Raw genomic sequence first — 16,474 nt, 5'->3', positions numbered from 1 at the left:
TGTTTGCCGCTCCGGGTGCCCGAGATGTTATGTGGTGTTTGGAATATATACTGTATATTCTGGCATATAAGACTACAGTCGTACCTCGACTTACCAGCAACTCAACTTACGTAATTTTCGAGTTGCGAACGGGTCCCAGAGCTAAAAAAATGGCCGCCGCTTCCGAAATTTTCGAGTTACGAAGGGAAAGCGGCGGCACGATACCTCTACTTACGAAGATTTTAATGCGGTTTTTTCGACTTGTGATGTTTTTTCCCCGGCGCTAGATGGCGATCTTCGACTTACGGATATTTCGACTTCCGAAAGCTCTTTCGGAACCCATTCTTTTCATAAGTCGAGGGACCACTGTACTTTTTAATCCAGGGAAATCTTCTCAAAAGTCGGGAGTCGTCTTATACGCCGGTTGGAGAATCTGCAGTTGAGTATATCTCAAACTCTCTATTTTAACTGGAAAAGTTGGGGGTCATCTTATACGCCCAGTCGTCTTATACGCCGGAAAATACGGTGTGTGTGTGTGTGTGTGTGTGTATATATATATATATATATATATATATATATATATATATATATATATATTATTAAATTAAAATAGCTTTATTTAGACTTCTAAAATACAACCATATCAAATCAACCAATAGAAACAAATAAACAAAGAAATATAACCATATCAAATCAACCAATAGAAACAAACAAACAAACAAACCCCAAAAACATATAATCTAGACATAATAATCCACGAAAAATAATATTTGGAAAAACAAAACACACAGAAAAAAGCAAAGAATTATAAATAACAATTAAAAATTGACTTCCAATTGTCTGTATATCGCTTCCCTTAATAATGAAATAAAACTTGCTATACCTTATACAATGATTGGAAAATATATAACTAAATAAATAGCTCACATTTAAATATAAATCTCCCCACATATATCTGAAGCTAAGCAAATCATATACATGATTTGCATATATATATATATATATATATATATATATATATATATATATGTGTGTGTGTGTGTGTGTGTGTATATATGTGTGTGTGTGTGTGTATATATATATACACTACTGATAAAAAACACACACGCACACACACCCCTCTGCTTTGCTCTGACAACACCCAAAAAACAACTAAGTGCAGGGTTGCTTAACAAGCTCAGCTTCTTCATGGCTCTCATATACAGCGGAACGTATCTCACATTCACACCGATAAACCCAATAGGGTCATAGAGGCAGGCGCCAAGGGATCTGGCTGCAGCCTGGTCTGCTCCAGCCTCTTACTCACCCAGGCTGCGTCGTTGAACGGAAACTCTTGCAGGGCCACCGTCATGTACTCCTTTTTGGTGCAGACAGCCACCACCAGCATCCCGTCGGCTGTGAAGAAGGCCTCAAAGCCCGTCCCATTGGTGGTGAAGAAGCTGGTGGGATCAAAGGGCAGGGTAGGTTACAAGCTGGCAGGATGGTGTTCTCCCTTACAGGAGCCGTAAGCTTAGGGGGCCCCACTCTCTTGGGCCCCCCAAAAACATTTAAAGGGGAAAAAACAACTAGGTGTACATTTCCAAAATATAAGATAAAAAAACAAATAAAATAAAACCTACATCATTTTAAGTTAGAGCTTAATAACTATTTCACTGTTAACCTAGCAATTCTAAAATATACAGGTGAAACTCGAAAAATTAGAATATCGTGGAAAGGTTCATTTCTTTCAGTAATTCAACTTAAAAGGTGAAACTAATATATGAGATAGACTCATGACATGCAAAGTGAGATACGTCAAGCCTTTATTTGTTATAATTGTGGCGTACAGCTGATGAGAACCCCAAATTCACAATTTCAACTTTGGGGTTTTCATCAGCTGCACGCCATAATCACCACAATTATAACAAGCAAAGGCTTGACATATCTCGCTTTGCATGTCATGAGTCTATCTCATATATTAAACTCCTGTAGCTAATGAAAACAATTGCTTACATAAATGGACTTTCCCACGATATTCTAATTTTTCGAGTTTCACCTGTAGATGTGTTTTGACTCTTGCAGGATTGAATGTATTGCCCTATATTGAATGTAGGGCCGATTCCAACAGATTCCACATGAAAAACGCTGATGTCCCTACGGAGATGGCAGGACCGAATCGGTGGCACACGCCCTTCTGGCTTGCACTCTTTGCAAAGACTCGAGGGATGTGATCGTCGCCCCTTTTTTATTGTCCATTCCGGGTCACCCAACCCCTGCCACCGGGTCCTTTCTCTTGGCAGATCAAGATGAGCAGGTGACAGCAAAGGCTGCAAGGTTTTTAGCCAGATCCACTCTTTGACTATTGATACAAAACTCCAAAGATGTATTTTATATAACTGACTTTTCATTTCTATCCTTTGTATATCATATTGTTGTTTTATCGCTACGGCCAATGGCTGACGTAAATAAATATTCATTCATTCATTCATTCATTCATTCATTCATTCATTCCGGCCCCACCCGAACCTAGCCAGGTTTCCGGTGCCCCCTTCCCCTTCCAACCGACCTGTACAGCTGTTTCCGCTTCAGCCTGGCTGCTTCCTCCGGAAAGTCCTTGGCCTCTTCGACGAGGCACACCCAGGCGTGGAAGGCGAACCCGCTCCCGGGCCACTTTTGGATGGAAGGCACCATGATCCCTGCCATGCTGGGGGTGAGGTCAAAATACTGCAGCGCCCGGTCAGCGCTCTCTTTCCTGGCCATCCCCGAAAGGGCCCGGATGACTTGGACGGTGTACGGATGCGGCCCCTTGCCCTGCTCGGTCCGGAGGAGCTTCAGGAGCTGCCTCAGTTCCCCCGGCCGGATGGAGAGGCCGCCCAAGACCTGCAGCAGGTAGAGGAGGTTCTCGGAGCATTTGGGATCCAGCTCCTGCCCCGTGGCACACAGGGCATCCAGCAGGCAGCTCACCATCCCTGCCTTCACGCAGGTGGTGCGGCTCTGCAGGGAGGCGTCGCAGATCTTCTTGAGCCACTCGGAGAGGAAGACCTGGAGCTCCCGGGACTTCAGTTCCGGGATCCACATGATCAGGATCAAAAGGGGCTGCTCGTTGCGGATCAGGCGTGCGGGGCAAGAGCTGTGGTCGCCTTCGACGGCCTGAAGTGGGGAGGGCGAGTCAAGTTGTAATCATTTTTTTAAAAAATAATAATAATATTTTTTATTAAATTTTCTGTTTTACAATGTAAAATACAGTCGTACCTTGGAAGTCGAACGGAATCCGTTCCGGAATTTTGTTCGACTTCCAAATGTTCAAAAACCAAATCGCGGCTTCGGATTGGCTGCAGGAAGCTCCTGCAGCCAATCGGAAGCCCCGTCGGACGTTTGGCTTCCAAAAGAACGGTCGAAATCCGGAACACTCACTTCCATGTTTGCGGCGTTTGGGAGCCAAAACGTTTGGGAACTAAGCTGTTTGACTTCCAAGGTACGACTGTACTCATTTAAACATCCTTAAAATATCGATGACTTCCTTTCCTCTCTTTCCATGGTTGCTTTTGCACAAGATTTAAATCCTTGCATATTTTACAAAAACTAAACCATTCAGCTTTCCATTATTCCATCCATCAAAACTTATTTACACTGTTATCTTAATGCTGCCCACATTTTCAGGTGTAGATAATTTCTCCAATAAGGGAATTTCCCACAACAAAGGGAAAGGTTGACAGCTATGCCCCTCCCTCCCTGCAGAGAAACATTTCGTCAGTTTGGGTGTCAAAATGGTTTGAGGACTGTATTCCTGTGCTGCTTCAGACATGTGGTTTATATATTTATGTACGTGTTTGCTTGGTACATTTATGAACACACACACACACACACACACACACACAATTTTAAGGTCATATATATATTACAGCCCCAAAATTGGAAAACGAGCGAGGTCCCAACCAAAGAAGAATGGCAACTTAAGCTGACAAAATATGCGCAGCTTGCGGACCTCACATATAGGATAAGAGGACAAGATGAACATACGTTTACAGAAGATAGGAAAAAAATGTTTATTGAATATATGGGGGGAAAGTGTGTTTATTTGAAAACGTCGGCAGCGTTAAGATAAATTCAACGGTGAAAGTAAGTTTTGATGGGTGTAATAAGGGAAGGTTTGGCCAAACTGCGAGAGGCAGTGAAGGATAGGCGTGCCTGGCGTTCTCTGGTCCATGGGGTCACGAAGAGTCGGACACGACTGAACGACTGAACAACAAAAAAATAAGGGAAGACTGAATGGTTTAGTTTACGCAGGGATTTATGTTACGCAAAATGAACCCTGGAAGCCACTGATATCTTAAGGTTTTTTTAAATGAATATTCTAAAATGTAAAATTTAATAAAAACTATAGGGGGGAAAGAAGAAGAAATATAATCAATCAACCAAATGTGGAAAGATGTATTTCTAATTGCCTGCAAAGGCATGATCGAAAACCAGAAGAGGGTTTGGGCAGCCACCTTTCATTTTTTAGTGCCAGAGGATTAACTGTTCAAGCAAATATCAGCAGGTCTATGTTTGGGGAAGTTTGCTTGAGCAGAGCCCCAAACTCGCTGGAAGACACGCAATCGTGCCATGTGAGAAAAAGAACATTGACCAAAACATCCTGGAGTTCTTTCTTGATGTTGGACGGGGTTGTTGCCTTGGGATAGAGAGTCCCTAATATTGACTTTCTCAGCCTGCTTTCTGAGATTGTTTCATGGGAGACGCCAGGGTTCCACTTTGCAGCCATTCCTGTTCCAGAAATTCCCTCTCAATAAAAGGAAACTCAAATCAAAAGAGGTTATTAGCACGTCATGCTTAATTTGATGACTCCTAATTGTCCCCATGGGGACGCGGGTGGCACTGTGGGTTAAATCACAGAGCCTAGGGCTTGCCAATCAGAAGGTTGGTGGTTCGAATCCCTGTGACGGGGTGAGCTCCAGTTGCTCGGTCCCTGCTCCTGCCCACCTAGCAGTTCGAAAGCACGTCAAAGAGCAAGTAGATAAACAGGTACCGCTCCGGTGGGAAGGTAAATGGCGTTTCTGTGCGCTGCTCTCGTTCGCCAGAAGCAGCTTAGTCATGCTGGCCACATGACCCGGAAGCTGTCTGCGGACAAACACCAGCTCCCTCAGCCAGTAAAGCAAAATGAGCACCACAACCCCAGAGTCATCCGCGACTGGACCTAACGGTCAGGGGTCCCTTTACCTTTACCTAATTGTCCCCCTAATTTCCTAATCGACTCTTAATTTGCTTGGCTTTCAACTTTCCTCCCAAGGCCAATAATATATACTTATTTTAGCCAGACGTTTATATTACAGTGGAACCCTGGGTTACGCACGCGATCTGTCCCGGATCGCCATGCGTAACACGGGCATGCGTAACTCGAATGCACATAAAAAAAACCCCAAACCCAGAAGTCACGTGATTTGAGCGCTTCTGCTCATGCGCGAAGTGCACATAAGTGTTCTGTGCATCCGGCGGTCCCGCACGCTCCGGAAAACACTTCCGGGGTGCGGGAGTGCGTATCCCGAACGTACACAACACGGAGCATACACAACATGTGGTATGACTGTGCGCCTTTCATGCAAGTGAACTGCGGAAGGATCCTGCTTAGGTCTGCTAACGTGCTGGCAGATTTTAATTCTCTGTTGTCAGAGGGACCAATCCTGGGGGGGGGGGTCACATTTGGACCCTGACCCAGAGGCCCCCACCACCCCTGAAACAGATACACGGAGCCTTCTTAATGCTTGCCTGCCGTCAGGAGACCTCCGTTATTTGGTGATCTGGGAAAAGGCCTTCAGAAACGATGTGATACTGAATGGTTTAGTTTATGTAAAATACGCAGGGATTTATGCTACACAAAATGAACCATGGATAGAGAAGAAGGGAAGTCGTTGATATTTTAAAGTTGTCGAAATGACTATTCTAAATTGTAAAATTCATAGAATCGTAGAGTTGGAAGAGACCCCAAGGGCCATCCAGTCCAACCCCCTGCCAAGCAGGAAACACCATCAAAGCATTCCTGACAGATGGCTGCCAGGCCTCCGCTTAAAGACCTCCAAAGAAGGAGACTCCACCACACTCCTTGGCAGCAAATTCCACTGTCCAACAGCTCTTACTGTCAGGAAGTTCTTCCTAATGTTTAGGTGGAATCTTCTTTCTTGTAGTTTGAATCCATTGCTCCGTGTCCGCTTCTCTGGAGCAGCAGAAAACAACCTTTCACCCTCCTCTATATGACATCCTTTTATATATTTGAACATGGCTATCAGATCACCCCTTAACCTTCTCTTCTCCAGGCTAAACATACCCAGCTCCCTCAGCCGTTCCTCATTAGGCATCGTTTCCAGGCCTTTGACCATTTTGGTTGCCCTCCTCTGGACACATTCCAGCTTGTCAGTATCCTTCTTGAACTGTGGTGCCCAGAACTGGACACAGTACTCCAGGTGAGGTCTGACCAGAGCAGAATACAGTGGTACTATTACTTCCCTTGATCTAGACCAGGCATAGGCAGCCTTCGGCTCTCCAGATGTTTTGGCCTACAACTCCCATGATCCCTAGCTAACAGGACCAGTGGTCAGGGATGATGGGAATTGTAGTCCGAAACATCTGGAGAGCCGAAGGTTGCCTATGCCTGATCTAGATGCTATACTCCTATTGATGCAGCCCAGAATTGCATTGGCTTTTTTAGCTGCTGCATCACACTGTTGACTCATGTCAAGTTTGTGGTCTACCAAGACTCCTAGATCCTTTTCACATGTACTGCTCTCAAGCCAGGTGTCACCCATCCTGTATTTGTGCCTTTCATTTTTTTTTGCCCAAGTGTAGTACTTTACATTTCTCCTTGTTAAAATTCATCTTGTTTGCTTTGGCCCAGTTGTCTAATCTGTTAAGGTCATTTTGAAGTGTGATCCTGTCCTCTGGGGTATTAGCCACCCCTCCCAATTAGGAGGGGTGGTATTAACCACCCATCCTAACAAACCATGGTTTGTTCTTCTAAAACTCGGTTTGTTTTCCAGCAGCTGGGTGATAATCTGGGATTGGGGTGGATAAAGAAACCATGGTTAAGGAAGGGGGTGGGACTCTCATAATGCCAAACCACAGTTAAAAAAGAAAATCAAGGTCTGTAAGGCAACAGCAAACCGTGGCAGTAACAAACCATATTGAGACACTGGTCCGGGTTCACACATAAAACTAAGCCAGCATTTATAGTTTAATAAAGCATGACTTAGCTTTGTGTGTGGCTCGATATAACTTATGATTCTTTGTCTGTGTTTGTGTTTATTTGTGTGTGTGTGTGGGGGGGGAGGTTTGCTACTGGGTTGTTATTTTCATTAGGCATTTCATGGTTTTATATCTTGATTTTATTCTATGGACTGCCCTGAGACCACCGGGTATAGAGCGGTATATAAATTTAATAAAATAAAAATAAATAAAAAGATCTCACCATGTTGAGGAGCTCCTGCAGCAGCTTCTTGGTCGGCTGGCTCTGGCTCTTCAGAACTTCATATAAGTGGGAATAGCCAATCCTTTCTTTGAACACCTCCTGAAAATGGAGGCAGCCGTTAAGGATTAGCGAGAGCAGATCATGCCATTAGTTCCTGAATTATTCCACCCATAGCAAACTGGGGAGGGGGAAGAAGAGAGAGGGGGGCTTGAACTTTTCTATTCTGCTTCAAGTACGATTTGGGATTTCTCGTTCTGCTCCCCTGACTTCCACGTAGGGATTTTGCAGGGAGCTTATGTGATTAAGGAACAACATGAAAACAGCACAAAATTCAGTTGGCCAAGGCAAAAGTGGGTGAAAAGGGATTTGTTTCCTGTTTGAGCTCTTTATTAGGTAGCAAAAATTATATATCCTGGCTTCATTGTAACCAAACCCCTCTAAGCAGTTTACAGGAAGTGTTAAAATTGTCCACGAAAAGAAATACCGGCACTTCTAAACATTTAAATGATCGTTCAGAGTAACAGCAAAAGATTTAAACGTACACGCATCTACGCGTTTGGGTTTTGTGTGGCAGCTGTAGCACAGCTATCAAATTGGTCGGATGGGTGCAAAAGGGGTACGGCAATCCCACAAGCTTTCCGCATGAAGACTACAAAACGCCAAAATAGTGTCGAATTCAGTTAAAGCTAAAGAAGCCAGTGGGATAAAATCAGTGTAAAGTCGGAAAGCCCTTTCTCGGTCATCAAAAGGCTACCAACTCGAAATAGAGATCTTAGTTGCTTCTCATGTTTCGTTTATGTTTGTGGCACGTATGAATACAGTGGTACCTCTGTTTACGTACTTAATTCGTTCCGGAGGTCCGTTCTTAGCCTGAAACTGTTCTTAACCTGAAGCACCACTTTAGCCAATGGGACCAGAGCACAATTTCTGTTCTTATCCTGAAGCAAAGTTCTTAACCTGAAGCGTTATTTCTGGGTTAGCGGAGTATGTCACCTGAAGTGTATGTAACCTGAGGTACCACTGTAATAAAGTGAGCATTCAAATCTAGGTAGGAAATATGGTGGGGTAATAAAAGGAATAGATCACCCATCTCCAGGCAGCCCAGAGTTTAGGACTTCGGAACAACTTTACAGAAGTTCACACGCCCACTTTCAAAACGGCCAACGCTTGGAGTAGACCCACATAAATTAACTTGGGTCCCTTCGTTTGAATGGGTCTATTCTGAGTATAATCTAGTTCAGGCATAGGCAAACTCGGCCCTCCAGATGTTCTGAGACTACAATTCCCATCATCCCTGACCACTGGTCCTGTTAGCTAGGGGTGATGGGAGTTGTAGTCCCAAAATATCTGGAGGGCCGAGTTTGGGGGTGCCCAATCTAGTTTTTTAGGTTCCTAGACGCTGACTCTATTCTACAAACCCCAGATCAGAATCTTAAGTGAGAATGTATCTGAGACTCCAGACCCGATTTGGGCGGGACACCCCAGAATTACAAAAGCCACCCCAGCTTCAGACTGGATCCCGGGATGTCCCGTTTTGGTTCTCGTGAAAGCGCGGCCCTGAAAGATGGCCGCCCTGTTTTTCCTCTGCGGGATGTTGGAGAGTGTGAAACTCCTCACAAAACTTGAGCCTTCACTAATCGCAGCTTCGTTTAATTAATCTTGTTAAAAGTAAGAGAGTAATTCCTCAACTCGCTGGCAGCAGTGTTATCTCGACCATCTGTACTCCCCGCAAGGAAATACACAAGCAGGCATCTGGTGTGGAATTTGGTGCTGCAAACAACATTTTCAAGTTTCTAGCTCTCATGATTCAAGAAAACAGATCTTGCCTTCCGTGGGTGTCAAATAAAGCCACGTCTAGACAATAATATACTGAAGTGTCTTTAAAACCACATGCAGAGAGCTGTGAGAACTCACATCTTTTTTTCTTCCTTGGACTACAAATGCATTTTTAGTACCGTATTTTTCGCTCCATAAGACGTACTTTTTTCCTCCTAAAAAGTAAGGGGAAATGTCTGTGCGTCTTATGGAGCGAATGCATGGTCCCTGGAGCTGAATTGCCCAGGGGCCAAAAACAGATCTGCTCTTTTTTTTACAAAGAGAGAAGGGGGTGTTGAAAGGAAGCCGCTAAACAGCTGTTCAGCAAGTGATCGGGAGAGATAAGGCTCCCTTTCCAGCCCTGCCCCCCTTGCCCAGGCCTCCATTGTTGAATGCACAGGGAGGTTGTTAGTTTCCCCAGGACATGTGACTGGCTGATTAGATTATCTGTCTGGAAACTGTAGAAATAGCTGTAGGACTAGAAGCTGAAGAAATGTGAGTTGGACCCCATAGAAACAGGGCTTTTCCCTTTGCAAAAAAAGCTGCACCCCTTTCAGCTGATCCTCAAAAAATCAGGGCTTTTCCCTTTGGAAAAAAAAGCTGCACCACTTTCAGCTGATCCTCAAAAAAGCAGGGCTTTCCCCCTTTAAAAATTAGGTGCGTCTTATGTTCAGGTGCAGCAAAAATACGGTAAATCTTTTAGATTGCTGAGGCTGCTAGCTCTCTTCCTAAGTCTCTGTAGATATTATTATTCATTGCATCCTTATCCCACTTTCTTTTCCTCCAAGAAGCTCAAGCTGGCATACATAGTCTCCCAGGTCCTAGTCTGACGCTCTAACCACTACACCCCACTGTCTCTCTTGCTGCTCATCCTGTGCTCCCTATTTCACCAAGAGGCGAGGAATTTGTGTCCCTTACCTTGGCCGAAGGAGAGTTGCTCATGATAGACGTGAGCACTCCGATAGCGTGGATGGGAATGGCGTCAGAGGAGTTATCGAAAACCTGAAGACGAAAAGGAAGGAGGTAGGTGAGAAATCAAGACCCAACATCTGATTACCCAGCAGGGTGGAAAATCTCGGCTGCGATGGGCCGCCCAATTTCCGAAGCTCTCCCAAGATGGTTTCCCCTACCCTCGAGCAAATACCGTCTCGTAAACAGACTGCAATGGCGACTCCAGCCCCAAGTTCCTGGTTTCTGTTTACGGTGCAGGGATCTCTGCGATAATCCTAACAAGGATGCCGCGAGACTCTGAGCCCCTCTGCTTTTACGGCAGGAACAGCAGTGGGTTCAGAGCAAGTGCAGAAAGCGAGGGGCTTAAATCTCATGAAGCGGAAGGAAGCGGAAGGAGGGTTTGGGGATGCAGATGTTCAAACTACGACATTAAGCCGCAGCACACATCACAAAAAGCAGGCGCATTAAATTAACGTCGCAAGGCACATCAGAGGCACAAGAGAGACATTGAAAAAGAGGGGCAGAGAGGGTTTTACCATCGCTGTTTGCTGTCCTGGGCTCCTTCGAGGAGATAGATAAATAAACTTAACTCCCAAAACCGGCGTTTCTGTTCTACCGCGCTAAGCATTGTCCTCTGCCCTCGATGCACTTCTTAAAGCTAGTGGTGCAGAAAAAGTTGAAGATCCTCCATTTGAGTCCTTGGCCTTGAAGGACCTGGTTCTCAACGAGTTGGTAGCATTTCACTTATTTAATAATATAATGATGCCATCTGTCGTGGATGCTTCAGCTGAGATTGCTGCATTGCAGGGGGTTGGACTGGATGACCCCTGGGGGTCCCTCCCAACTCTACAATTCTATGAAAGGAAGAAAAACCTCCCTCTCTCCATACCATGCATACTTCTACCATACGCCCGCAAAGTGCCTCCCACCCGCATCTAAACTGAAAAGGGCCCATATGGTTTTCAAAAACCCTGCACATAGAAAACTGGTGAGAACCCTTTTCCTTGGCAAGCTATTTTTCTATGTGCGGGGTTTGTCATGTGAACCAACATCCTATCATGCGAGTACCCTCCCACCTATAGTCTGAAGTGGAACAGCGTTTTCCATCTCAGTGGTATCAAGGCCTAGCTATCAACCCTTTTGATTTGTTTTCATCAGATCAGTGCTGAAAGCTGGGCTCACTGTACAGTTCAATTTGCATGGGTTTATCTCTCTCTCTCTCTCTCTCTCTCTCTCTCTCTCTCCTTAATATATTTTTCCAAGGCCTTGTTTTTGGCCAATCCGTTTGTTATGTACTGAGTTGAATAGGATCCAAAATGCAGCAGCCTGATTGGTCCTAAAACAATAGGATTGAGATTGCAGCAGTCTGACTGGTCCCAGAACAATAGGATTGAGATTGCAGCAGTCTGATTGGTCCCAGAACAATAGGATTGAGATTGCAGCAGTCTGATTGGCCCGCAGGAGCCACCCAATCCAGCTCCAGGTGGAAGTGAATCCACAACCTGATTGGCATACAGGAATATCCTGGAATTAGCCAATCACGTGGGGCCCATTGTGTAAATAGTGTATATAAAGCAAACGTTTTGGGGGAACTAAATTCCTCACTACTATGAGCTGAATAAAGAGCATGAAATCCACACTTGACTCCGAGTATATTTCAGATAGGTTTGATCTCCAAGTAACCGTCTAGCCCTGTGCAGGGCACGTAATATCCCAATTACATGCCGGCAATCTCTTTGGCACGCATCCAGAATTTTAAGTAAATTGGCAGCGCGGATTATCAGAAGTCATTACAACACACGCAAACACACACAGAGAAGGAGAACCTCCTGAACTACTAAGCATCCAATGCCACAAACTATTTTAGGAAGAAGAGATCTGAAAATCCACATGGAACGGGAGGCAAATCTTTGAAACGCCTGCAAAGAGAGGAGGCCGCAGTTGGGTTCGCTGGCTGCAGAATAGAAGGGGCAGATGGAACAACAGGGCGAAAGAGGGCCCTAACAGGCTGGCAACACCTGACCTCTGCCATTTCTCGGATGGGCAATGGGGGCACAATTCTGGACTCCTTACAAACTCCCCCCCCCCCAAGTCCCACAGCAAGAATAGCTAGGGCTGCCCACCGTTATACAGTGGTACCTCGGGTTACAAACGCTTCAGGTTACAGACGCTTCATGTTACAGACTCCGCTAACCCAGAAATAACGCTTCAGGTTAAGAACTTTGCTTCAGGATAAGAACAGAAATCGTGCTCTGGTGGCACAGCGGCAGCGGGAGGCCCCATTAGCTAAAGTGGTCTTCAGGTTAAGAACGGACCTCCGGAACAAGGTACCACTGTATAAGGGCTTGCATGCATGGCTCTGGGTCCCTCCTCCCCCCTCCTGTGTGTGTGGGGAGCAACAGCTTTTAATAAAGATCAGGCTTAACCATGTCGGACGTTCGGGTTCCAAAGAATGTTTAAAAACTGGAACAATCACTTCCGGTTTTCAATTGTCCGGGAGCCAAAACGTTAGACTCCCGAGGCATTTGAAAACCAAGGTACAGTGGTGCCTTGCCAGACGAAATTAATTCGTTCTGCGAGTCGTTTTGCATTGTGAAAATTTCGCCTTGCATTGTGCGGCGCGCGGGGGGAATCGCAAAACGTTTTCGTCTTGCGAAGACCGACCACAGAAAATTTCGTCTTGCGAGTCACCTAAAAAACCGCAAAACCCTTTCGTCTAGCGGGTTTTTCGTTGCGCGAGGCATCCGTCTTGCGAGGTACCACTGTATGACTGTGTAATACACCCAAGTAGTCAATATTGGCTCTCATTAACCTAATGTCGGCAGCTATTTTGCATCTGTATGTAGCCGAAATAATAACTATTCAATTTAAGAAAAGCTCATTAATTCATTTCCCCTTTCTTTAATGAGCATCTCTACACTGTGTAAGAAGTGATAATTTTCTCTCTTTATAATTCCGTCTGTGTACTCTTATATCGTTGTTTGTAGAATCTTATCAACCTTACAATGCAAAACAAACCAACCAACCATATTTTTTAAATCACAGTTTGGGGAAAAATCCCAGTTAATGCTAATCACTGCTAGGTCTTATTTGGACACAAGTGCGAACTACAACTATGGCAAACTACAGAAGAGAAGATGAATCTACTCGTGAAAGGAGAAGAGGGAAGAAACTAACCCACACAGCATGTTTCCACTTGTCAAGTTGGTTTGGAGAGCAAAACACTTTGATGTCCAGTGACCCATGCTAAAGCACTGCTTGACTGGTGAGCTATTGAGTTTTGCTACAGGTCGCTTGACAGGTCACAGAAACTGCAAATTCCCAATTCTCAGGGAGCGATGCAAGTTTCCCAGAAAACCAGAAACAGGAAAAATTTCCTACCCCAATCAGGGTGACTTTGCCTCAGAAAGTTTTCAGCTGGTCCTGGAATTTATTCTGCTGCCCCAGAGGGCGATCGATCCAATTTAGCACGTTTATTTTCCATGCATTTAGGAGGCAAAAGTTAAAAGCTAAAACCGTCAGGCTTGTGTAATATTGAATTTGCGGTTGGCGCCCTTTGGCGGTCACCGAGGAACTTACGAAACAGAAAAGCTTCCCACAGAAAAACAAGAGCACTGGGAAATCTTCGGTTTCCGTACGTAATCTGTTCCGGAAGACCGTTCGACTTCCGAAACGTTCGAAAACCGAGGTGCAAAGGCCAGTCTGCCAATTCAATAAAGAAAATTGTGAAAAACAACAGATAACACCCAGCAGAAGCCGTTCGACTTCTGAGGCGCACAATTCAAAGTGTTGGTTCTGACCTTTAAAGCCCTAAACGGCCTCGGCCCGGTATACCTGAAGGAGCGTCTCCACCACCATCGTTCTGCCCGGACACTGAGGTCCAGCTCCGAGGGCCTTCTGGTGGTTCCCTCACTGCGAGAAGTGAGGTTACAGGGAACCAGGCAGAGGGCCTTCTCGGTAGTGGCACCCGCCCTGTGGAATGCCCTCCTGTCAGATGTCAAGGAAATAAACAACTATCTCACTTTTAGAAGACATCTGAAGACAGCCCTGTCTAGGGAAGTTTTTAATGTTGGATGTTTTGTCACATTATTATTATTATTATTATTCTGTTGGGAGCTGCCCAGAGTGTCTGGGAAAGCCCAGCCAGATGGGTGGGGTATAAATAAATTATTATTATTATTGTTACGACGATGCCACATGCTTAGACTTGTCCTCTTTTGCCAAGTCTGAGTTCCCCCTCCAAGAACTTTATACTTAAAGTTGTTGTTGTTGTTGTTGTTGTTGTTGCTGTTGTTATTGTTGTTGTTGTTGTTGTTGTTGTTGTTACCATATTTTTCCATCTATAAGATGCCCCCATGAATAAGATACCCCCTATTTTGGGGGACTCAGATATAAGAAAATGGGGGGAGATGGCCCAGAGTATAAGATGCCCCCTAATTTTTGACATTATCTTTAGGGGGGAAACCTGGTATTATACATGGGAAAATATGGTATTATTAGGGTACATGTGCACAGCCTGTCAGGGGAAGGTACTGGGGGAGTCCCCAGTAGCTGCAACCTGGGAGCATGGACCTGGGAATAGCTGCCTAAATTCTGGACTGGTGTGTTTTTAGGTAATCCATAGCTGTAGAAGAGACTCTGTTCCTTTGACAATAAAGAGTTAAACTCTGCCGTGTGAATTCCTGTGGCTTGGAAGCACCCTTGGAAATGAACGTTATGTAATTCTGTAACATACAGGTGAAACTCGAAAAATTAGAATATCGTGGAGAGGTTCATTTCTTTCAGTAATTCAACTTAAAAGGTGAAACTAATATATGAGATAGACTCATGACATGCAAAGCGAGATGTGTCAAGCCTTTATTTGTTATAATTGTGATGATTATGGCGTACAGCTGATGAGAACCCCAAATCAACAATTTCAACTTTGGGGTTTTCATCAGCTGGATGCCATAATCATCACAATTATAACAAAGGCTTGACACATCTCGCTTTGCATGTCATGAGTCTATCTCATATATTAAACTCCAGTAGCTAATGAAAACAATTGCTTACATAAATGGACTTTTCCACGATATTCTAATTTTTCGAGTTTTACCCGTAGATACGAAAGGATTTCAAAGCTTTGCAAACAACAAGTCGGCGGCCTATCGAATATGCAGCAACCGCCATACATTCTGATGCGACGCCACGACACAAAAAAGCAACGCACATTGTATAACATTGCATCCATCTGCTCTAAAATATCCAGCTGGGTCGACTAGATGTCTCGTTCTATAGCTGGCTGCACCGCGGCCATGCAATCGAGAGATAAACGCAATGCCAATGAGGGTGTGATGTTATCAGGGAGGAAAAAATTTTCATGTTGCGCACAAGGGGGAAAGAACGAGGGACGGGTTTGAAAGACAAACAATCTTAGGAGTTTTCAAATCCAGCAATCTTAAGGCCAGCTGCTTGGTTCTTCAACTAGCAGCTCACCTTAAGGCACACAGATGTAAGCATTTAGAAGCATTTATAAGGTGAAAGAACTTTATGGGTTTTATACACCCTATAATGAAGGCTATGAGCAAAATGGGAAATTGATGATTTGAAATCTGAACTTGAACTTACTTAGCGTGTTGGCAGTCTTACTGGCTAGGGTGCCTCCATTGCTTTAATTTGCTTATTTTATTTTATTTTTTATTTTATTTCTTTCCTTCCTTATCGTTCAAAAAGAAAGCTGTGTAAGCATGGGATTTTTATCAGGCTGAGCTTATCGATGGTGTTTTGCAGTATTCCGTAGGCACTCTTTCGATTTTCAGTAAAGTATTAAAAGCGAGATATGTTCAGGGGAGAGAATGAAGACGGTTGAGGTGAAGGAAGGAATGACAACAGCATACGAGATTCAGGTCTACCGGGGTGGGGGGGCAATGCAGGAATTGCAGAAAAATAGGGGAGCAGGATCACGGCGGCTCTTGCCAGCCCCCCATGGCAAGAATTCAGGCAGCAAGCGTCCTAGAAGGGTGGGGGGGTCCCTCCATGATCCCCTCGTATTATACCTGCCACATGCATCTCAGAAGGGAGCTCCCAACTGCCCAGAGACGGCTGCCAACGCATGTTCATGTTGAAAGAAGGCCAAAACTTCCCTCTGCAGCAAGGAATCACCAACCCCGCACCCTTGTAAGTCCTTTCTCGGTTCTATCCATTCTCCCAGAGACGCCAAGCCGTTATCGGCTGGAAAGGCAGGCTTTTATTATTCTTATCCAGGGGTAGGCAACCTAAGGTCCGGGGCCCAGATGCAGCCCAATCGCCTTCTCA

At 44.8% G+C, this 16,474-nt stretch overlaps 1 protein-coding gene across 1 annotated transcript in view; it reads right to left on the bottom strand.

Moving 5' to 3' along the window:
* NBEAL2 (neurobeachin like 2) overlaps positions 1–16,474 on the bottom strand; it is a 203,476-nt gene that overhangs the window by 73,734 nt on the left and 113,268 nt on the right. The window contains exons 10-13 of the mRNA XM_033165069.1: positions 10,148–10,231; positions 7,415–7,513; positions 2,525–3,108; positions 1,286–1,418 (exon numbers count right to left, since the gene is read on the bottom strand). Coding sequence (XP_033020960.1) covers positions 1,286–1,418; positions 2,525–3,108; positions 7,415–7,513; positions 10,148–10,231 — 900 coding nt within the window. The remainder of the gene's footprint in view (positions 1–1,285; positions 1,419–2,524; positions 3,109–7,414; positions 7,514–10,147; positions 10,232–16,474) is intronic.

The sequence above is a fragment of the Lacerta agilis genome, chromosome 12, assembly GCF_009819535.1.
Source record: "Lacerta agilis isolate rLacAgi1 chromosome 12, rLacAgi1.pri, whole genome shotgun sequence".
NCBI classification, from domain to species: Eukaryota; Metazoa; Chordata; class Lepidosauria; order Squamata; family Lacertidae; genus Lacerta; species Lacerta agilis.
This window is presented reverse-complemented; position numbering and strand designations above follow the sequence as displayed.